Below are 24,181 nucleotides of genomic sequence, written 5' to 3'. Positions count from 1 at the left end.
CTGATCAAAAAATAAGTATAAAACATTTTTTTGTTTAACATTTTTTTTTGCAAATAGTATGAGGTTATAGCCTTCATGTGTGTATGTTGGTGCCATTCTTTTATTCTTCCCTGTTTATTGACCTTTTTCTCTCATAACTTGTATATACTTGAGTTGTTATTGGGCCTGTGAAAAATCAGGCTGTGCACTGACATTCTTTTTCTGGAACTTTTCTCTTTTTCTTTCTCATGATGAAATCAGTACCTGAATTTCATTTTAACCTCTTGAGCTGCATTCACTCTGAAGAGTCTTCTGCCATTGAGTCATATTTCCTTTAGTAGCTTCATCTCAGACCTTCTAAACCTGTTCTATATTCAGCTTTTCTTTCCTTAATGATCATCCAGGTGCATTTTTCTCATAGGGCACCATTATTTTTTTTATTTGATCAAAATGCACTCCTTGTTTGTAAGATTTAAGTTCAGAGCTGAAACTTACAAGTACTTCCTGTCAGTGTATTAAGCCAAAATCAATCAAGAATTTTTTTAGATGAATGAGACCCTAAACAAATGTTTGAATATTTGAAGTCCCATCATTATTCTTTCTTATTCCATCCTACCAATTTCTTCCTACTGCTTCTGTGAAAGCATATTTTTTCATCCTATCTCATATTCTCAACTTTATTTTCTCTATAATCCATATTCCATTTTGGTATGTAAAACACCTGAGATTCTGAGCCTATGAAGATTGTTCATGACTGTGCTTCAATTATTATTTCAAATAAAATGACTTGGCACCACACTCACACTGTCATTCTTGGTTTTTTGATTTAAACAGGGAGCTTCTGCTTGTGATAAGCATTAATCTACTTAAGCCAGTGGAAGCTAAATCTGAGACATTTAATTAAAAAATATAGGGGTATATTATTGTGTAGAGTTTTTGATCAGAGAGAATTGCTGGCTCCATAAGGAACTCAACTGAATCTGGCCAGTTGGGAATTGGTAGCACTCTCCCTGTGAACTTGTGCTTCTTGCAGTGTATCTTCACCATTCTCTAGCCTCTGCAATCCAGTATGTTCTATTTTCTTTTTTAATATTAATTTTTTTTGTTTTAGATGGACACAATATCTTTATTTTATTTTTTATGTGGTGCTGAGAATCAAACCTAGTGCCTCAGGCATGCTAGGTGAGTGCTCTCCACTGAGCCACAACCCCAGTCCCAGTATGTTTTATTTTCACATGCACATGGCAGAAAACTAGGATCTTAGCTCCAATGCACATGACCTTCCAGATCCAGTGCCCAAACCCCCAAATTCAGTCTTGGTACTCTTTGTTTAAGCTCTCTCCCAAATCCAATTGCCTTAGCTTGGCCTATGGTTTATTTTTTTGTGTGTCCCAAGCCCACTCTTTGTCCAGTCATTTGGAGCTGGAGAGGAAAGTGTCACTTGATATCAGCAGAAAGTGGGGAATGCCTTTTCTAGAAGGATGTGATGGTAGAGAAGAAATTATTTGGTATTTTTATGTTAGAATTGCCTTCCTCCATTGCCACAAGTCTATTTCTGTTTTTAATTTCTTTTCTTCACACTCATGTTAAGTAGCTTCTACTCAAACACAATCTTACAGTACTTTTAAAATAAGATACACTCCCAACTTTAATGTGGGTCTTTTCTTCTAGCTTTTAAAACCATAGTTTAGAACTTAAATTTCATTCACTAATATAACCCACACCTTCCTCTTTCTCCCAGAAGCAATCAATAAAAACATCCACTATATTATGAAGTGTTTTAGCTTCCTTTCAATGATATCATTCCCTAAAGATATCACCAAGTCTTCTTACAGGAATCAGTATGGTTGAGTGACAGTCCTGGGAATATGCTTGAGAAAGAGCACTGCTAATTCTCTTTGGTTTATTATGGCTGTTTTTAAGCCCCATCTCAGGGAATTACCAACACCAAGATAAATTTCTTCCTCCCAGAGTCAGTGTATGGTATCTTCATATTTAAACGTGTAAGTTCTCCAGATAGAATACACCATACGTACCATACCCATAGCTTATATTTGCAACAGATAGGAAGAAAAACAACATTTTCTCTACTTATCATCAAACCATTTAGTCCCATGAATTTTGGTACTGAGCTCTCAGGACAGATATTTTCCTTTATTGCCTTATTGCCTTTTATTGTCTCTTAGAATAGAAATTAAAGGCATAGCCTCAGAGGTCAAATATACCACTATGATCCTAGACAAGTAACTGAAATTATGTAAGCTTCAGTTTCCTTGTCAGTACAATGGGAACAATAACATTTTCTAATGCACAGAATTGTTATGAAGATCAAATAAGAAAATGTGGGTTGAGTGCTCACTGTATGGTAAATGCTCAGTAAGTGCTAGTAATTGTTGTTGTGATTGCTTTCATTATATGGTAAGTGTCTTGAACTTGAGACCTATAACTCAAACTTTATTAAGCAACTAATTCTTATAAAATAATTATTATTCATTTATATAATAGTTCTGTTTAGTGATAAGAGTCCAGAAAAAACTTAAGATTGTTAGTTTTGATTCTTGTTTCTTTGTTATATTTCAATAAGCTGATAGGTTGTATTTATACTGATTTTTCTCTTATATTCACTTAATTTTTTTGACAAATATTACTCATTTCTAAAACTTCTTTTTTTTGTCCTATTTTTCTGGGTGGGTGAGATTCAATTTCAAATACCACCATATTTTCAAGTGCTAGCTATGTGCCAGGTTTGGTCTTAGGTGCTTAAATATACCTAGATATTATCTCCTTTGCATAGATTAAAAATTCAAGGTTCACAGAATTCAAGAAGTAGACCAACATCATACATTAGTAAGTAGCACTTGCAAGAATAGCAGGTAAGAAGAATCAACCATAAACCAGTGAGAAAGAACTTTAGGAAGAATATAACCAAATAGTGTGAAAGTACAGGGAGAGAGCAGTTTTTCTGGAAAAAAAAAAAGATAGGTATGTTGAGAGCCACAGCAGAAGGGGCCTCAGCAAACTTTCAGACTGCCAGCTGATGATTGGCTCACAGCGGCCCCAGCAACTTCTAGCTGATTGGCTCCTCTGCGGTGATGCTCATTGGGCTGTTTCCCCACCCTTTCAGACTACGGAGCTGCTCATTGGGGGACTTTTTTTGGCTCCGCCCATGCGACCCAGCCAATCGCCTCAAGAGCAGGAGGGGTGGGGGAGGTTGAGAGGCTTGTGGGAAGCCGGTGGTGGCAGTTGGGCTCTGAAGGTTTTTCCTGAGGAGCAGTTTTGTTTGGCATGTGTGGTTCTAAAAATAAAGTTCGTTTCTTTTGACAAGTGGCTCCTGATTGTGCCCAGCCAGACTGTGGCATAGGTAAGAAGATGAGAAAGTCTTTGTGAAAAATATGAAATTTAATCTAAAAGGTGACCAGTCAATTCATAAGAAACTAGAATTCACTAGTACTTTTTCTTTCATTCACTCTGTTCGCATTTTAATTATGCATATGATTTTGTTTATGACACCAAAGATGCACAGTATATAAATAACCATTAACTAGAACATAAAATTGTAAACATTGGAAAAGCATGTTTTATTTGATGATATGTTGAACATACTTAAAGGCCTCAAATATTTAAATAATGGCTCTCATGCAAGATTCATTATAGACGTTTTCAATGATAGCACAGGTATTCTTTCACTGAGTTAGTCACAGTCCTCATAATACAAAACTAATCTTTGAAATGCTTGGTAAATATGTCGATTCTGGGTACAAATGAATCCTCCACTTCTGAAGGCTTGGTATGGGCTCCTATTTAGGTCTCCAATACATGTCCAGCGGTTTTTGGTGCCTTTTTGGGAAATACACCATTTGGCATGGTCCTGGTAAGAACTGAAATAAGATTGTCGAGATATCTTAATGGCTTTGATATTGTAGACATGGTAAGGAAGGGAGCAGTTTGAAGGAAGCTCTTGTCTCTTTCGCTGCCAGGTTTCTGTTAGCAAGTGTGTCTTCAACCGTTGAGCCATCCAGGCTGCAAAGATGTCTGGGGTTCGGAAGGAAAGAGAGAGATTGACATTTACACTTAGAAAAATTTCTGAAAATATCCTCAGGAAGGGATATCATCACTCACCTCTGATAGGTGGATGTCATAAGTACAACAGTAATAATATAATTGAGACAGTGCATGGGAAAATTTTTCTAAATCCTGAAGTGGCATGCAACTATATGCTGTCATCATTACTATAATGAGGTTGATATCTGCCAATGTCTTGTTTCACACAAACAAGGGAGCAATATGTGTTCTTGCCCTGAAAGATCTTTGGAAAGAATAAGGCTAGAGAAGTAATCAGAGGCCAGTTCTAGGGATCCTTATAAGCCATGAAAATATATTTGAATTTTCCTGAACTAAAAGCGGAATTTTTGAAGAATGTTCATGGAGAATTAATAAAAACTGATTTATGATGATAGATATCAATTGAGAGGCTGTGTGCAGGATGACTTGGGAAGAGTGGGTTAGAAAGGAGATAGGAAAAATGTAAGATTGTCATAATAACTACAACAGTAAACACGGGCATGGACTATGGTGGTGGCAGAGGATCAGGTAATTGTGAAAGTTATTAAGGACCTGGAACTGATGGTGGGTTTGATAGAGTAGTTAAGAAAAAGAAGGCATCAAGGAAGCCTAGGTGACTGTGCAGAATGCCAGAAAATGAGTGAGTCCGTGGGGGAATGAATGATGAGCTTGGCATCTTTATTTGGTGTGGTTGTACCACCTCCAGGTAGAACTGTCCCGCTGACTATTGAATATCTCACTCGGTACAGAGGTTTGGGTGGAAATCTAGACTGAGAGTCATGTGAGGACTTGCCGGAAAGGCCTAGCATAGAATGTAGACTGAGATAAGGAAGGACAGAGGACCACCTGGCCATTTCATCACCTATGGAGTAGTCAGAGGAGGACGATGTGGCAGAAGACACCTAAAAGAAGTGGAAGGAAGACCAAGAGATGTACCCTCACTCCCAATACCAGTGAAGTGTTTCAGGAAGTGTTTCAGAAAGTGCCAAATTTGCAGAGACTATTTCTATCCTGTTAATTTTTGCATCTCTAGTGCCTGACATAGGGCTTGGCAAATAGGCATTCTATACATCGTATGCAATCTATAAAAGAAGGAAGGAAGCAAATAATCAAGGAAGTCAGTGAGGGGAATACACCATTTGGCATGGGACTGATAAGAACTAAAGTAAGAAGTCAGATCATCTAGGGCAGCCACTGTGGCAGGTGGGGTGGGGGTGGGGGGTGATTGGTATCTATAGGCAGAAGAAAGACTACAGTGAGAGAGAGCTTTGAGTAAGTAAAGGCTCTGACCAGGATTTTCAAAGATATGTAGGAGAAAAAGAAAAAAAAAAGAGAGATGTGGGAAATTTTGAATCGAGGGAGGGTTTCCATCATGTTTGTATGTAAAGAACCTGAGTGGGAGCCTCGAAGTAGAAGAGGCAAAACAGATCAAGGGGACAAATCAAGGTATGTTGAGGCTACAACGTGTTCCAGAGGATGGGGTATAAATGCTTCTGTTGGGATGGCAGAAAATGTGCTAAAAAGAAATGAAGACTGGTAAAAATGTTGGGAGGCTAGGGTGTGATACTGAAGTATTTTTTCCCTAGTGAACTTTGTTGTCTTTATGGGTAAAGGGGCTCGGTAGTGTAAAAAACTTGACAATAAGGAAGACTCAAAATAACTGCTTAGGGGATGGAAGAAGAAGAGATGTGTTCAGAGGGAGACTGAATTTTCACTGGCCCCTGGCTGTATGGTTGTGAGATAGCTCTGGGGTCTGTACCAGCAATTCTGCTATTGAAGTGATACAGGAATATGTTTAAATTGACCCTTAACTTCCTTTTCCCTTTCCTTCTTCTTTTTTTTTTCTTTCTCCTTCTTTTCTCCCTGCATAATCAAGTTGTTTTCTCTAGGTAATCCATAGTGAGTCCAACAGCAGAGTTACACAGCATATCATTTGATGATGGTCTTTCATACCATCAAGAAAAGAATCCGATTTTGCAAAATGGAGGAAGTTTTGTCCTCGGGATGACTGAAGTGTGGCGAGGTGCCGGCCAGGAATCTTTGATGAGCTCGACCTGGCACACAGCTGGGGCATGTGGACAAGGTCCCTGTGAAAGGTGGCCGGGATGGAACAGCTATAGACATTTGGGTTGCAGATCAAGAGCTGAGAATCTGAATCAAGAAACAGCAAAGAGAAGTTGAGAACTTAGACACAAGGGCATATGGAGATTATAGATCTTGTTGTAGACAAATAAACAAACAAAAAAACCCATACACAGGCATTCCCCCTTTTGAAGCAATGGCCTTCAAATGGCTTTTGTTTACAGTAACTGGCACCTATTGAGCACTTCATACTTTCCAGACATTGTGCCATGACTTTTATATCATTTTACTCTTCTCATCCTCAGAGCAAACTTACTAGTAGGTAAGTTCTGTTGTTATCATTATCCTCATCTTATATATGAATTAACTGAGCCTTTATGTCAAATGTCCATGGTTATAGAAGTTAATATTCAAACTCAGATAATCTGGCCTTTTTTTCCTATATATACATATACAAAAAGTAGAGAACACCTTGTTTCCAGAATAATTAATTCATCAGTGCGTACATCCTGTATCTACAATGTTTAGTTCTCTAATCACCACATGATGCTAGCTAGATTAGATGTGACTTAGGTGAAAGGCTCAGGGATCCTTATAATAAGATAGAAATTTGATGGGAAACATTTTCTAAACCTGTATCTGAAGGCAAAGATGATCCTCACTGCTGTTTAGCCGCTTTCTCAGTAAAAAGTGATTGGTAAAAGCAGTGTTCCTACTTTTTCTCCTCCCACACCATAGTTTGCCAAACGTAAGTATTTTTGGCTATTTGAGCTTGAGATCTTAAAAGAAGTTTATCTGGCTCAGATGTGTCATGTTGGCAGGGTACAGGAAACATTTGGTCTGCAAAGTTTTCTTTCTTTCTTTTTTTAAAAAATAAGATTGAACCCATATTTGAAAATCAGGATCTCTCTTTCTCTTTCACACACATGAATACCACATACCCTAGGTTTCTGGTTCCTCAGGAGAAATTTATAATCTGTGGGCTTGTATTTCCTGAAGAGCCACAATATGATGGCTTTGAGGCCTTTGAAGCTTCCAGGGGAAAGTCAATACCCCAACTTGTCATGGTCCCCAGTGCCATGCAATTCATTTAAATGAATCCCTGAATTCATTTAAAACTACTGCCCCTGATGTCATTGGTAGACCAGGAACTGAGGACCAGTAAGCTTTAGTATGGCAGAGGCAGTATTAGAACACAGGTATTAGAGGGTCTATGAATAGATTAATAAATGAAGTGACATGTTTATTAATACATTTCTCAGTTCCTTCTCCAACAGTGCTATCTCGTTTCACACGTTCTGGTATTACCTATTGCTTCATACTGGTTGTACTTAAAAGTTACACAGATGCCAGTTTGTCCATTTCGTCTCCCAGTGGATGGATAATCGTAGCCTTCTTGAGGAATTGGAGGAAACCGGGGAATAGAATGAATCAGCCAGAACCCCTGGATTCTGTTCCACAGCAATAAACCTACCCAAGATACATTTAATAAAGATAAATTAGGAAAAAAACACTTCCTTTTAAAGTAGGGTTCAAAGCTGCAACATTTATTCCTGTTTATGCTTTAGTCTAATGTTTTTTTAGGCTAATAATCACATTTTTTTAAGGATGTCAGAAGCAAGTTACACACACATCACAATGCGTCATTACTGATGATAAGCCACCAATAAAGGGAGGCAAGGGCAGCCATTCTGTGAAGAGTTAAGAGGAATTTCATGTTGAACTACATGGAAAATTTGTTTTGGCAGAATGCAAATTTGCTAAATTGGAGTTTGACCTTGTTAAACTATATAATCACCTGACAAGCTTCAGATAGAGTCTTTACTGCTAAGCAGCTAACTTTTTTTTTTTTTTCAAAAGCCTGCTAATAAACAGAGGTAAAGGAGACAATATTAAATGAAGAAATGTACTTGTAGTACTTTGTTTTAAGAAACTAATGCTCATTTATTGGAGAAGAGTCACCCAGTTCGACAGACACAATAAAAGGGGTAAAAAAAGTAAAAAAAGCAAGCCATACTAAAGTATCCTTATTAATTATGTTTAGTAAAAGTCTCTAGAGCTTAATAATATGAATTTATTCATGTTTTCCTTACTAGAGTGGAAACCAAATGCCTGCTAATTATTTCTTTTTCAAAGAGTATACCTTTAAAAAGCTTGCTTTTGCCTAGGTACAGTAGTACATGCCTGTAATCCCAGATACTTGGGAGGCTGAAACAGGAGGATTGAGAGTTTGAGGCCAGTCTCAGAAATTTAGTGAGGAGATCCTGTCTCAAAAAATAAAAAAGGGGATGTGGCTCAGTGGTAAAGCACCCTGGGTTAAGAAAACAAAGCATACCATTGCTCTTTGGGAGGAAAAAAAAAATCAATACTTACATTTTGGTGAAACATGTTGACAGTTCTGTTGCCTAACAGAGCTGGATGGCCTTCAAGTACTCCCCTCTGCCCAGATAAATGTGCTGTTTTGCTGGAATCTCAACCTCCTAGTATGAATGCCACAAATGTTAGGGTATCTGATGGCAAAGAGAATCCCTTGCCTCAAAACTTAACATCAAACCTCATTTTCTTTTTCTCCAAACTCTTGCAGCAACTAATAAGGTGGAGTAGAAATGACAAAAGTTGCTGGAGGAGAGGTTGGAGAATGTGGTGTGTTATAAAAATTGTGGGCTCCATGTAAATAGGGCCTTCAGGAGGGCAACTTGACAAAATTAAGAGCTTTCAATGATCATGAACTTTGAAAACCACTACAAATTATATCCTTAACCAGATATTGCAAATTAGCAGTCCATGGACCAGATACAGACTGAGGATATATTTTATTAGGCTTGCAATGTATCTTTTAAACATTCAAGTCATTGCCAACACTTAAAACCTTTAGGGAATTTCCAAAAAATACTAATTTTCAACATTTCCTAAAAAAACTGCAAGGTGAGAAATAATTACACCCTTTAGTTTGTATATATACCTCTTGGTTCAGCCCACTACACTTGCTAATATTATCTACCTGCTCCCTGAGGGTATTTGAGTTTGTAACCTTCTGAAGAATATTGTCATAGCTAGTTATTCATGACATATTTTTAAAGTAGTCATTATGATAGCTTTATGAAATGGTTTAAAATAAGTATTTTAGAAAGGATTAAGTCTGTTTATCTAATGGGTATTAGGATTACAGATTTTTTTTTGTTTACTTGCACATTGAATTTTTCTATAAAATGTATATGTATAGTTCATCAATAGAAGAATAACAAAAGTCACTAAAACAAAAATCACTATATATAATAACCAAATTATGAGACCAACCTAGGTGTCCATCAATAGATAAGTGTGGTATATATACACAATGGAGCTTTCCATAGCTATAAAGAAGATCAAAATCATGTTATTGGTAGGAAAATAGATGGAACTGGAGAACATCATAGTAAATAAAATAAGCTAGGCTCAGAAAGTCAAGGGGCATATGTGTTCTCTCATATGTGGGAGCCAGAGGAAAAAAGGGGAAAAGAAAAAGGGATCTCATAAATACAGAAGGGAGACTAGTGGGATAGAGGAGGGGTATGCGGTGAGGGAGGAGGGGAGAGACAAGGGAGGTACTAAGGGTTAAATTGACCAGGTTATGTTACATATGTATATGAATATATCACAATGAATACCATTATTATGCATAATTGTTATGCAGCAATATGAAATTTTAAAAGGATTGTTTTGAAAAACCCAACTATTAATTAAAATTGTAACAATACAATTATGTCCATTGACTGCATCATAAAGACATATGTTTTTGTTCGTTTGTTTCTCTGACACTGGGGATTTAACCCAGGGCCACTTTACCATTGAGCTACATCCTTAGTCCCCTTTTTATTTCTTATTTTGAGGCAGGGTTTCACTAAGTTGCTGAGGCTGGCCTGGAACTTGTGATTCTTTTACCTCAGCCTTCTGAGTCAACCATAATACAAATTTTAAGCAATAACAGAGTAGATTTGAAGTTTCATTTGTTCATTTGTTTTAACAAAAGATGACAAAATACCTTTCAAATTACTATGTATAGTAGCAATATGTAATAAAAAATGTTACAAATTACTGTGATGTAAAAACTAAAAATATTTTTTTTCAAAAATGTTTATTTCTAATGGGACTATACATTATAAAGAGTGAATTTTACTTGATATGTATTATACTTAATATACCTAACTACAAAGTGTGTGTGTGTGTGTACACATATTACCCACACACACATAATATAGACTTCTTGGGGTATGTATGTATAAATATAGAGATATAGATGTGTATATAAATACATGTATAGTTATACTCTAACTGGTATTCCCAGTGGTCAGCACTTGGATTTTTGCTCTAACACACACACACACACACACACACACACACACACACATATATATCTTAACATATATATATATGTTTTTTAACATAAATATATATATATATATATTAAGAAATAAAATTATATTCCCAAAAAGGGTACTGCCAAGTCAGATTATATAATTATATTATAACCTGTTATATGGAAATCATACATTTCAATTAATCAAAATAAACCATTAAAAACAAAGGTTATCTATTTAATATGGAATGTGAGTGCATTCACGATGAAAGGTTTAAGAAAATGTCAATTTCTAATAGGAAAGAGAATCAAGAGCTGTTTCACAATACCTTTGGTGTGTCCATATTTTCTGTCATAATTCATAGATGTAGGGACTCCATCATTGTATATTAGATAGGCCGTGCTGTTACCCTGCAGGAATATATTAGGGTTATAATGGCATAAATGCTCACAATATTTCTACCAGCTAGTCAGCCTACAATACAAAGCTTTTGTTAATACACATGAGAAGTCATCCATTCTCTTAATAGGCAGCTCTCGCATCAATATGAATTCTGTGGCATGTAAGACTGTGGGGGTGGAGTCCATTCTGAACTATGCATGGTTTTGACTCACATGACAGGGGTGCTGTGCATTATGATCTGCATGTGAGGGTACATTCCTATTTCTCTTGGTTGTTTTGGAATCAGATTCTTATTAAGGAAGCAGTGTATGATAAAGGAGTGCTGAATTATTTGTTCAGGAAATGAAGTAGGAACAACCAGCCAAGGATTACACCTGTTTTTTTTTCCCCCCCCATTGGTATTATAGGCACAGTGCAGAACAGGCTGTCAGGATATGATTTCCTCTGTCTCCTTTGTGCTTCACTGCCTGGTCATAGCTTTGTATTTAATCAGGATTCCTCATTATCTGCTCCCCTTCTTCTCTGATACAGGAGGCTTTTTTTCTTCAATCCGTTTCTCAGTGTCACTTCACCTTTCTAACTTGATATTTCCCTGCTTCAAGAGAGTGGTGAAATTTAATGTGTGATATTGGATTTCCTCTGGTATGGCAAAATATGAGACAATTCTTAAGTTAGCCAAATCTCTGAATCAAAATAAAGCTACTATTTTGATAGTTTCTCTTCATCACCTTTAAGCTTACTTATTATTGTTCTGTGTGGTTCCATTCCATTTGTGTCGGTGAATTTTATTGAAGCCAATAATGTTGATATTGAAAAAAATCTCAGTGACATAATAATAAAAGCAGGAGAAGCCAATTCATCTCCTTTAAAATGCCCTTTCTTTTCTTTCATAAGAAAGGAGTCAATACCGAGTCTCTTGTAGTTATTTAATTATTTTAAGGAATCTAAAAACATTCTTTAAAATGTGCAACATGGGTAGCATTCTTGGCTACTGTACTTAGGCAAATCCAGAAAGTGAGATATTTTCTTACCATCATTTTCCATAATCAACCATAGCTACAGAATGTCATTTGTACCATTCTGTTCTCTGGAGATCTCTGGCAGTTGTTTTATGAGCTGACAGTGAATGTAGTAATGAGGCCATTTGTGTGCCTTTTGGGGTGCAATGTGAGGGACTCTGGGAGGATATGGTGTGAAACTATATTTTTATAGTAGATAAAATTTCTCATTCTAACCAGGAGTGTAACAGCCAGCCTAGGTTAAATAAGTTGTAGCTGTGGTGGGAAGAAAGGCTATTGATAACAGGAAAGATCCTAGACTTAAGAATAGGTACACGGTGTATTTCTTTGGACACTTTTATTATTTTTTAATATTTTCTTAGTTGTCAATGGACTTTATTTATTTATTTATATGTGGTGCTGAGAATCAAACCCACTGCCTCACGCATGCTAGGCAAATTCTCTACCACTGAGCACCAGCTCCAGTTTTATTCTTTTAATACATACAGAGTATGGTTTTGATTACTGGATGTTGAACATCTCTGACCCTAGACTAGCAGGGAATCACTTTAGGAAAGCACAGGCAACCGCAATATAGTTTGATCAGTGTTATTGTGGCATCTGGAGGGTGCTTATTTGCAAAAGCAAAAGAATGGAAAAAATTCCAAATGTAATCCCATTATTGGCTTTGATTACCCTTGACATTTGAGATTTAAAATTATTTGGTTCGATCTTGCATTCCACTCTCGGTTAGAGTTCAGTTCCAGGTCAGGGGACAGGAAAGTTATGTTCTCATAGTCCCTTCTGACACATAGTTCCAGCTTCCAAAGGATACTCAGTCTTACCTAGCTATCATCCACTGCTATTGCTCTGTGCCAATCAGACATGGAAACCCGCCCCTTTCCTGTCATTTTCTTCTCAAAACCAATCATTCAAGGCATTGTGCTTGAACAGGTTTTACTGAAGGTAGGAAACATTGAATGGTTTTTTTATGCCACAATGTCCTATGCAATCTCCCTCTATGTTTCTCACACTTTTTAAATCCTTGCGTCCTTCCACTATTTTTTTTTTTTTTTGCAAAGCAGTTTAGTTCTTTTTCCCCTCCCAGGCTCTAGGCCTGCCTTTGTACCTCCTAAGATCATTATTGGATTCTGCCAAACTAAGTGCCAACTACTCCAACAAAGATGAATGACAGGCTTGACAATGTTACTTTTCCTCTTTCCTGCCCCAGCAATTCCTGTGATGGGGAAAGGAACAATGTAGGCATTTGTTTTGTCTCTGATGGCTTAAGCTCCTGGTCCCTGTCCTCAACCTTGGAAAGCAAAAGCAGCTGCAGGCTGTTTACATTTTGCATAACCATCTATTTATTCAAAACAGAGTTGTTGTTGAGGTTAAATAATTTTTTAAAACACCTAGAACTGTGGTTGGCACATCACATGTACTCAAACAGCCTACGAAGTGGTATTAACTTTGAGATTTCTCTCTGAAGACTGCTTTTAATGGCAGGTGAATAAAATGAGTATTACTTCAAACAGTGACAGCTCCCTGCTCATTCTGAGTAAATATTCAGACCCACACATGCAGTAGTGCTAGAGGCGAAAGCAGTCTTGTAGTGAGCATTAAATTACTTGCCATATGTAAAAGCCCAGCACAGAGTCTGGCATATTATAGTTATTGTTAGGAAATGCATACGTGAGTGTAATTGGATGTTAATTATTGCTTGATTTTACTTGTCACCCTTGTTGGAAAGCAATTGCTGTGCAACAGATGGAGCCTGGAATACTGGGAGGCTGCCCACACTGAACCAGCAGGCCTGCTTACCTATGTCTTTGACTGGCTAGCTCATTGCCTGATGAAGTCCAAACAGTAGATTTAGTCTCCATTTAGGCAAGTTCTAGGACCTTGAAACTTAAATCTTAGCTGTCAGCCTGCCATCTTGAATAATTAATTGGAAGAACCATTGGAACCCTTTACTTGGATTGTTGCTGCTTATCAGCACCATGGCATGTACAACCCATAACTCATGGCATATTGATCACAGATCTATATTACCTTGTAGCAGAGAGGGCTCTTCTTCCTGCTTCCATTAAATGGATGAGATAGCAAGCACTGAGGGACTGGCAGAGGTTTTGGCAGCCAGAGACTTTAATGAGCAATTAGTTTGATACCATTGGACATGGTACCAAAGAAACCAGCAATTTGGCATAGCTGTCGCATATGATGACTTATTTCCCAAGATCTTGGTCAGGTTGGTTCATTTAGTTGTTCTGGAATAGTTATGGGCTAGTCTATTTTTAACTACTGGGATTGGGGTTTAGATGTGTAAGTAGGGAAAAAATCTTCACACCTGCTTTTGGAAGCTTTGAATTGTGTTTTATGCATTTTCTGTGATTCAAATAAATGATTAACTGTAACATACCTTTGAGGCATATGCTTCATATAGCTGTTGTAATGTCCTTCCCAATGCACTCTCAGTGGTATTCATTAACTGCTCACTCCTCCTCCAGCTTCTGATTGTGGAGTCTAGGTATAGGTACTCTAGCCCAGTCTCTCCAGTTTCCTTGTCTTGCCTTTTGGGTAATTTATAAAAGACAAACCTAATGAAGGAAATATTTATGATTTACTATGACTTATTGATGGATTTCCTGGTTGCAATCTGTATCAAATACTTGCTCATGTTTCACAGAAAGCCCCTAAGGAAAGGGATTTGCTCAAGATCTCCACCTTTTCTTCCACCTTTTTCTTTGCTCCTCCTCAGGGAAGAAAATATGAATCTGATCAGATATGTTCTAAGACAATAGCTGGCCTAGTGGATAGAGTCCTTGAAATGAAAGTCCCTGCACATTGAGAGAGGCTCTCTCTGATGTTTGCACAGTGCTTATGACTGCAGTAGGGAGAAGACCAAGGTCCAGGCCTAGACTGGAGAAGTCTTGGGTTCTCTTCTGCTACAAGTGCTTGGCATTCTCATCGCTTTGCAGCTGGCTGGGTATGAGATTTGGAAGTTGGCTTTCAGGGCAGCTGGAGGTTCCTTTGAGACCCTGGCCCAAGTCTCATTCTTCAGCTCATTTTATCTAAATGTTTTACATGAAGGATTTGGGCCCAAGACTAATTATGTAAGCCCTTCTTTTCCTTTTCTATTGTTTCTTGTTGTATATGTCCTTTGGGTATCCCACAGGGAGGACAGGTGGTAGGGCCCACATAGCACTCAGGCAGTCTTAGATCATCTATCCCAGAGTTTGTTAGTGTTCTATTTAGGTTTTGAGCCACACCATTCTTTGTTGTGGGGGCTGTCCTGTGCATTGTAGGATCCCTGGCTTCTACCTGTTAGGCCCCCCCAAATTGTGATAATCAAAATCCATGTTGCTTCCTGCTTCTGCATTACCTCATTGCTCCTTTATTGGCCAGAAATGCCCTTGCACAGCCCTAATTTTTTCTAGCTACTCATGACTGTTCTTAAAACAGCTCAAAAACTACTTCCTCACCAGGCACAGTGGCTTGGGAGCTAAGGCAAGAGGATTGCAAGTTCAAAGCCAGTCTCAGCAACTTAGTGGACCCTGTCTCAATAAATAAGTAAATAAGGCTGGAGATGTGACTCTGTGCTTAAGCACTTCTGAACTCAATCCCTGGTACCAAAACCAAACCAAAACACAACAAAACAAAAAATAACTACTTCTTCAAAGAAGTCCTTTAGGCTCTGTGCTACCCAATATCCTACCAATGCCTTTATGTGTGAACTCTTTAAAGGGAGGAAGTATGTTTTGTTTATATTCTATCTTCAAAACTCAGCATGGGGCCTAGTAGGAGCTCGCAATGGAGTTTATCTATATTCTCTAGCCTGAAGTTATACAAAGTTTGATGTCATCCATAATGGCAAACCTAAACACCTTGACTAAAAAAATGAAGTGACCAAAGCTTTAGGAGAATCCAACTATAATGCAATGCTATGTTGTGTCTTTTTTGACACTGTACAAGAAGTCAATGACCTCCCACTCACCCCAACAGTTGCCTAACAAACCAAGGTCAACTGAACAGGGCTGTGTAGAACCAAATCCTCCTTGTCCTCCTAAGGAGAAACTCATACTCGAATTTCAGAAAAGGAGTCTTCTGCTTTATCTCCTGTGTCAATTTTCTTTGTCAAAAGAATATTAAAAGGGTTCTGTTAGGAAAAGCCACATGTAATTAAAGAAATTGCCAATTGCCAGAAGTTGTCATCTCAAGCCCACTTCTGCAATGACCAGCTCGCCCTGCTGAGAGCGCTGAATTAGTCCAGAGGGGCTGCTCAGCTCTCATTCCAGGATGCTCCAGCTTAAAAGCTGTGTGGGTATTTAGCCCATTAGCACATTTTAAGTGCTTTTCTTTTTAAAGGAAGAGAGTGAGGCGAAAGTTCTCCTTAGGAACATCACAGCCAATCAGTCTGCCTCCTATACTTTGGCTTTCTATCTGCATACACCCAATCCTTTCATTTCATTTACCTACCAATCCACAGCTTCACCTTCTTCATTTCTGCATGATATTGTTGATGCCTTCAGGACCCCAAAGAGGCCAAGGGAGAGCAAAGCAAGGGTTGTTCTTAGAAGTCTCGTTGTCATTTTCTTTCTATTCCATGCCACAGCAGGAAACTTTCCCCATAGATGGTGGAGTCTGAGTTTCAAGTCTCTCTCAGGCTGCGCTGACTCTGACATTTGATTCCATTTACCTCTGCTCTTTGCTGCTCAGGCATTTTCAGAATGGGATGAATCCCATGTAATCGTGTGATTCTGTCACAACATCCCAGCGTGACTCTGGATGCTTTTGTGCTGAATTGTTGATGAGTTTGCAAAGTCATCAAAAAGTTCTAGAGAGACAATAAAGGATATATATATATATATATATATATATATATATATATATATATATATATATGTGTGTGTGTGTGTGTGTGTGTGTGCGTGTGTATACATACATATATTTAAAGTGAACATTGTGTATATAAAGTTCGGTGGGCAGGGAACTTCATTTTGATAAGCAGATGTTGAATTAACATTCTCATGTTTTTCCCATTCTGAATGAGAGCAAATGCATAAGCTTCATACGTTAAATAGAAATGACAAAAAACATTACCTTAATAATAATTAGGATTTTTTGCTTATTATAATCTCTATCTTAAGAAAATAATTGCTAGATATCACTTTAAAAGATTGCTCCAAAGTAAGAGCATATTCAGTTTGCTGAATTTCACCGAGTGTTGACATATCTTCTCCACCTCCCTGGTTTTGGCCACTCAGTGTGGTGCTTTGCTTTAAAGAGGCTTTGCTGTCTAATTGACTACTATGCAATCAGGCAAACATATTGACCGCCTATTCTTCAGATTAAATAAAAAAATCTTACAAACACTGGTTTTGTCCAAACTATTCTTTCTCATTCTTGAAACTGCATCTGAACTTGAAGGCCAAGGGAAAATGACCCATTACCATAACGACTCTAAAGAGGTGAGACTCATCTATTTTGGGAAGAAAGAAGGAAAGAATAGACATCTGAAAAGAATTTCTTTAAATGCATGGTGCTCTTGAATCAATTATTAAAGATGCTGTCATAGTAAATAGCAGTTAATGTCAGTCCTGGAAGTCACAATGGCTCTAATCTGTCTCTCTGATTATGGATCTAGATCAGAGTTATTTAGAGGATCCAGATCAAACAATTCCCTTGCAAATTAGGCTGCTTTTGTGGCCCAATGGGCACTGTTGGGGGTTCTCAGAGTTCTTAGGAAAGGGAGGGCTTATGGTTCTACTTCTCCTAAGACAATTTTTTGAGGAACACGCTGGGCTACTGACCCACATTATGTGCAGTATCTGCAAAAAGGGCAGAATTCTGAACCTAATCTTCAATCTGCTGAGTCAGAATCCTTCCAGTTGGGCTGAGAAATAGATATTTTTAATGAGCTTGTTGTTGAGGCTGGTGCACCCGCCTCAACAATGGCCCAGCTGTACCATTTCTGGTAGACTAACAGCCTTCTGCATGGAGCAGACTAAATTGGCTAAACCAAGAAACATTTTTTTTTTTTTTTTACCATTTCTCCATGGATATTGTCTCATTTTATACAGGTTTCTGCTGTGTGCAGAAAAAAAGGATTTCAATAACTCCAAAGAACAGTAAAAAAAAAATATGGCATAAAGATAAATTTTCTGTTAAAGTGGAGTGAAATTGAGTTTATTTGTTTATTTTATCTTGCAAAAATTACAATGGTGAGCACCCAGGTATAGGGTGTTAATTAATATATTCAGAAAATATAAGCAACTTATTTTCAGTATGTAGGCTAAAGACTACGTTGAAGCAGTTGAATAGCATGTACACAATTCCTGCTTTCTTTCTCTCGTTACATGCTTGGCACAGGGCCTGGTAATAGTAAATGATACTTAAATGTTAGCTAAGGTTATTATTACAGTCTCACAAAGTACGATGTGGAAAATCTGTGTTAGGATGCTATTTGCTAAATGCAATTTTATTTAAAGATCTGGAAAGACACTATTTAGATTGGTTTCTTTCAGCTGCCATTTTCAATAAACTGTCATCTCCTGCTTTTTCTGACTCAGACATGCTGGTTGTCAGTCAACAACCTTCCTTTTATAGTTGTGATTGTTGAATGCCATAGACACTGAGGGTCTCCAGGGATTTTTAAAAAGGCCTGAAGCCTAGATTCCAGTGTGTCCCCATTTTTACTAAAAATAGCGAAGTAATGGTATGGAGAGAAACTCCTGAATTTGGTGGATGAAGAAAATGCGAACAGGAAAGAATATTTTTCACAATATTATCTGCTTTTGAAGTCCAAGTAGTATAAAAGTATGAAGACAATGGCTCCTTCACAACTCAGTCACTTCTAAAGTAATATAAAATGCTTTAGCTGGATCTTGGCTCCGTATGGCCAAAAAGAAAGGATTCTTCACTTTGTAACAGGTTTCTGATTTCATAGGTGAAGGTTTGCATTTACTCATCCAATATGGAAAATTCCTGTGTCGATCTCTTTAAACAGTGCATCTTCCACTTTTGCTTCATCACATCTTTCTAGTACATTCCATGTCTCTTCTATCTGCTTTAGCTCCTTGTATGACTGTATTAGTCTTTGATTCCTTATTGGGAGCCATCTTCTAGTTCTCTAATTCTCTATTCAGGAACATTAATCCATTGCTTAACTTATCTCTTCCAAATAATATTTTTTTGGGGGGGGTACTGGGGATTAAACTGAGGGGCATTCAACCACTGAGCCACATCCCCAGCCCTATTTTATATTTTATTTAGAGACAGGGTCTTACTGAGTTGCTTAGCATGTCACTTTTGCAGAGACTGGCTTTGAATTTGCAATCCTCCTGCCTCAGCCTCCTGAGCCACTGGGATTATAGGTATGTGCCACCATGCCCGACCCAAATAACGTTTTTTGAGTTGTGTTTAATCTGTTTATTAAGCCATTCTTAATGCATTTCTAGAAGTTTTATTGGTTTTTATCTTTTCTAGATTTACTTGTCTTTTTTATGGTCTCTTGTTTCTTGATCATGTACTCAATCTTTTATTTCTATCAAAATATTAAATATATTATTTTATATTTTGTATTTAATTCCAATATCTGAAGTGTTTGCAGGTCAGATTTTGTTGTTACTTCTGCAACTCTTTCTCACAATACTTTACTGTTGTATGTACTTTTGACTTGGGGCTGTAAATTCATGTTCCTTGAAACTTTATCTGTGAAAGTTTTTTTTTTTTTTTTTTTTAGATTAAGATAAAGTTGGGTTTTTTTCAGTTCCTAGTCTATGCTGTCTTCATCAAAGTACAATCATCCTGTGAGGACTTCCGGGAGTTAGGAGTCAGGCTGCTGGATTTATTTATTCATTCACTTGTTTGTTTATTTTGGCTTTTGAAGTATGATGAACATATCATAAAATTTATCTGTTTAAGTTCAGTTTTCTTTTGCAAGACTTTCACAAGTCTGTTGGTGGACCAAGTGAAATCTGCAATGTAACATACTGAAGGAAAAAGTTGATGTACTTATGTTAGGAGGAAGTGGGGAGGACTTAAATTATTTTGATAAATAGAGATAAGAAAGTGTAGAAAAAGGAATAGTCCATGAGAAATGTAATTTAAAGAACACAACTAAAACTAAGAAGAGGGACTGATGACTGAAAAATTGTATTTGGTCCATCACTAGCCTGCTCTTGGTTGCCCTGAGAATGCCCATTCTTCCTGGAAGCCATCTTGATCTCCCCCAATCCGAGTTAGGTGTCCTTGCAGTATATCCCCAAAGCTCATTGTACTCTCTCAATTAGAATAACTAACAAAATGTGTTACTAGTTAGTTTTGTGTTTTTTCCCCCTGCATCTTCCTTTAGATAGTAGTGGTCAGAACACTCTTGTGAGCCACAGCTTACTTTTAAAATAAAGTTTCATTGGAACATGGCCACACCCGCTCAGTTATGTGTTATATATAGCTACCTTTAGGTTATAATGACAGAGCTCAATTGTTGAAACAGAGGCCCTACAGTCTAAGAGGGCTAAAATATTAACTACCTGTTCTTCACTGGCTGGTCTAGTGTGTAAGCTCAATGAGGGCAGCCTGGTGTCTGCCTCGCCTGCTCTTGCATCTCCAGACCTACCACAGTGCCTCTTACATGAGGTATTGGATGAGAAAGGTTTCAGAGACTTCTATCTGGAGAGATGTGGAATTTAGAATGAATTAAATGGGATCACAGAAATAAACAAATACAGATATGTAGTAGGCAAAACCCATTATAAATAATTTAATTCTGCTGTTTATAAATCAGGGAGGTAGCTGTGAGGACCAGGCAGCCATGTATGTGATTTCTAACTGCACTGAGCTTCAACTTCCTTTGCTGAAGATGGACCTCCTGTTTTCTACCTTCATAGAGAGCCCACAGGCTCAATGAAATGCTCCTGCCTGGCATATAACTGGTGGCACTGAATGCTGGTTCCTTCCCACTTTGTTTCTGTCTCTTCCATGACAAAGTAATTTCCTTTTCCTTGCAGATAGATTTAAAAAAGTTTTAAATAACCTCAAATAAATCAAATAAATTTCAGTGTTTTTTTTTTTTTCCAAATGAAAGTCAGTTATTCAACTCAACCAGGAGTTAGGAGTCAGGCTGCTGAATTTATTTATTTATTCACATATGTATAAATTGTGATATTTATACATATGTGATGGGTCCAAAATAACTAACATTTTTGTATCTCTCTCTATTATGGAGGCTAGACATTTTCCTTACAGAGACTCTTCTAAGATTTGGGAGAAGATTCTGTTAACAAAGGCTTGAAGCTGTACTTTCATCCCAGAGGGCTGAATCCCTCCATTTTCCTCCTGCTGACAGCACAAACACAACTCACATAAACACAGAATCCACCTGAGCTCAGCCTCCCTTGCAATCACACAAACATGACTATAGTGCTAGCAAATGGGATGATTTGGGCAGGGGCATGTCTTGTGTTGATGAGTTTCTGCCTATGATAGTGTTTATTTTAGTCTATAGCACTCTCTGCTATGCCAGTCTGCCTGTCCCTGTGTCCCTGTGTGACACTGGGCAACTCATTTAACATCTCTGCACTGCTTTATTTTAAAACAGGGATTTTTTTTTTTTTTTTTTTACCAACTCACAGAGTTGTTGTGAGGAATAGATAAAACAATGTAGGTTCCAGTGGGTGGGAGATTAAATGGGAAAAATGGTATATAAATGCAAGTATCTGGTAGAATGATTAATTCTCTCCTTCTGTTGGGATCAGCATATTTTCTTTTTCTCTTTAATGAGTGTGATTCTAGCAGCATTCATCAAGCAGATCAAAGTGGGTGTAGGGAATGTGTTCCACGGGGAAAGAACATGTCACTTGGAGGCCCAGTCCGGGACTGGGCTCTCCTCCAGCGTCTATTACCTAGTATCTTTGTGACCTGGGATGTTACCTAGCCCTAGTGTCTTCCTTTGTCAAGCTTGGATAATAATACTGACTTCACAGGGCTCTCATAAAGGATTAGAGGAAATAATATGTGCACATTTTCTTACATATATCAAATCCTCAATATATGGTTGCTGCTGTTATTTTTAATTTCAGGACTGTACATTTAGAAATAAACATCTTTCAATATAGGCCTTTCAGTAAAATTGTCTTCTAAACACATTTCTGGAAGTCTTCATCAATTCCTTGAGTTGGAGTTTCCTGCCCTTCTTCTAGAAGCTTCTGGGGGCCTCTTCAGGGTCCCTGCCCTAAACCTGTTGGTTCAGTGGAGACGCTGGCAGGAGAATTAGCATCTCTCTTGGAATTTGGTGATGAGTTTCACTTCCTTAGCAATAGTTAGAAGAATTAACACAACTGGGTATCTAATTGGAGTCTTTTTTTAGGTAATAGGTTATCCTTTCTACCATAATTATGCAGATACATTATTATACTGCTCTTGAAACATCTACTTGACAAATCCCTTCAGAGTTGCATTTTAAACATAATACACTTTCCTCCCAATAACAATAAATCATTCTACAGGTTAAAGCGACATGTCATTTTTTTTTATTGGATATCAACATTTTCCCATCTAACATTTAGTAGATTCCAGGCAGCCAAAAAATTAAAATAAAAATACCAGCTGCCTCTAAGATTATTACTCACTGTTATTTTCCTTAACATTATTATGCAATTAAGATCCACCAAACTGATATTAAGATTGCAACAAATACTCCTTTTTCTCATATTAGTTCAGCATGTTTCTCTGAAGTCTTTTTGTTCACAAATGCCCAAGAACACAGTTAAGCAAAGAAGAAACCCAGGCAGAGAATTGGAAGAACCTCTCCAGCACATTCCAAAGATAAAGAGGCCATCTCCATGCACAATTCTTCCTCCTATTCTAGCACATTGCAACTGAATTGTGATATTTATACATGTGTGATGGGTCCAAAATAACTAACATTTTTGTATCTCTCTCTATTATGGAGGATAGAGATGATCCTTACAGAGACTCTTCTAAGATTTGAGAGAAGATTCTAGTCACTTTAAAATTTAAATTTATGACTGTTTCTCCTTATCTGGACTAATATTTTTCCAATACTTTCCCTCTAATTAAAATCTACTTATATGAACACATGCTTGATGAATACACACACACAACAGAACAAAATTTATTTTTAAATATTGGAAAGAGGGGCTGGGGATGTGGCTCAAGCGGTAATGCGCTCAGCCTGGTATGCGCGGGGTGCTGGGTTCGATCCTCAGCACCACATAAAAATAAAATAAAGATGTTGTGTCCACTGAAAACTGAAAAATAAATATTAAAAAATTCTCTCTCTCTCTCTCTCTCTCTCTCACTCAAAAAGTATTGGAAAGAGCTAAAATTAACAACAACCTTAACTGAAGTATTTTCCTCTGCCAGCAGAACAGAGAAATTCAATGGTTGGAACATGGCATACTGGAATCAAAAACATAACACCATAGCTAAGAGAAGCCACTAAAATGAAAGAATTCTTTGCAAAAAATAAATGAGTTTGTATAAGAGGTTAAAATAGTTGGAAATTGTGTCATAATATCACTACTTCTGACAAAATATTAAGTTATATAGAAAGGCTCATGGGTGGTTTCACAAGGGTCTTTATTCTTTTAGACTAATTTAAACACACAAGTGACATAAGCAGATCTTGTTTCTTCTCTCTGTAAGAGTTCTTATAGGGTAAATATAGACTAGTGTAGGTTGGTCTCCTTCCACCCTCCACTTCATCCTGTAACTTGAAAATATGAACCTAAAGCAGGATTCATGGAGTGACTTAATACTGGAATAAAAATGTTTTCTCTACTAAAATAAAAATGACTTAAATTTTCTGAAATACTGTGCAAACTGAGGGAGCTTGTTCCTTGGTTAAATAGTCTGTGACAATTTACAAAGCGCTGTCAAGTGACTTGATGGTGCTTTCAGATCATTGCATTGGCAATACTAAGACACGCACATAGATAATAGAGGAAGAAACTGACCTCGATAGCTAGTGCCTGTTCACCACAGTGCACTGTAAGGAAAAAGACAAGAGACATGCTTTACAGAAGAGTTCAATGTGAGATGAGCTACAAGGCCTGGAGAGAGCACCTTTCAGGCAGTGGTACTGATGGGTGGTTAAAATCTCAGACTTGAAGTCAAATCCCAGCTGAATGGCCAGGGAAACATACTTCTTCCTGTCTTGGTTCTCAACTAGAGAATGAGGAAATTCATTTGGGAATCTGTTACATGTAAGTATGAGTGTGTGAACATTAGTGTTAAAAGGAAGCCTGGATAAATGCTAAAAGGCTAGAAAGCATGGTGCACAGGAGAGAAGAGCACCAG

The 24,181-nt window shown here is 37.6% G+C and overlaps 2 protein-coding genes across 3 annotated transcripts in view; one reads left to right on the top strand and one right to left on the bottom strand.

Annotated features, from left to right (window-relative positions):
* Positions 1-3,528: 3,528 nt before the first annotated feature.
* Dnase2b (deoxyribonuclease 2 beta) lies at positions 3,529-16,648 on the bottom strand. Its single transcript, XM_005334076.5, has 6 exons — positions 16,337-16,648; positions 14,280-14,457; positions 10,789-10,870; positions 7,432-7,593; positions 5,995-6,192; positions 3,529-4,011 (listed from the first exon to the last, which is right to left on the bottom strand). Exons 1-6 carry the CDS (start codon positions 16,540-16,542, stop codon positions 3,671-3,673), a joined length of 1,167 nt encoding a protein of 388 aa, XP_005334133.2. The 5' UTR covers positions 16,543-16,648; the 3' UTR covers positions 3,529-3,670.
* A 573-nt stretch (positions 16,649-17,221) lies between these two features.
* LOC101966455 (uricase) overlaps positions 17,222-24,181 on the top strand; it is a 31,238-nt gene continuing 24,278 nt past the window's right edge. Inside the window, exons 1-2 of one of the 2 annotated variants that reach the window (XM_078026608.1) lie at positions 17,268-17,328; positions 19,175-19,233. Coding sequence is in view for 1 of the 2 variants with exons in the window: in XM_021732240.3 (XP_021587915.2) it covers positions 17,299-17,328 (30 nt within the window). In the remaining variant the exon portion in view is untranslated. Of the gene's footprint in view, positions 17,329-19,174; positions 19,234-24,181 lie in introns of both variants that reach the window. The other variant, XM_021732240.3, reaches the window with a different exon arrangement.

Source organism: Ictidomys tridecemlineatus, chromosome 11 (assembly GCF_052094955.1).
Source record: "Ictidomys tridecemlineatus isolate mIctTri1 chromosome 11, mIctTri1.hap1, whole genome shotgun sequence".
In the NCBI taxonomy this organism is placed as follows: Eukaryota; Metazoa; Chordata; class Mammalia; order Rodentia; family Sciuridae; genus Ictidomys; species Ictidomys tridecemlineatus.
Note: the sequence above shows the minus strand (reverse complement) of the source record. Positions and strands in the feature narration are given on the sequence as shown.

Excerpts from the sequence above, each read along its gene's own strand:
- Dnase2b (XM_005334076.5), bottom strand. The coding sequence starts at position 16,542 with ATGTCAGAGTCAGCGCAGCCTGAGAGAGACTTGAAACTCAGACTCCAC. Across the intron at positions 10,871-14,279 it reads ATGAAGCATATGCCTCAAAG|GGTAACAGCACGGCCTATCT; the intron begins GTATGTTACAGT and ends ATATTCCTGCAG. Across the intron at positions 7,594-10,788 it reads AAAATATGGACACACCAAAG|GTTTATTGCTGTGGAACAGA; the intron begins GTATTGTGAAAC and ends TATCTTGGGTAG.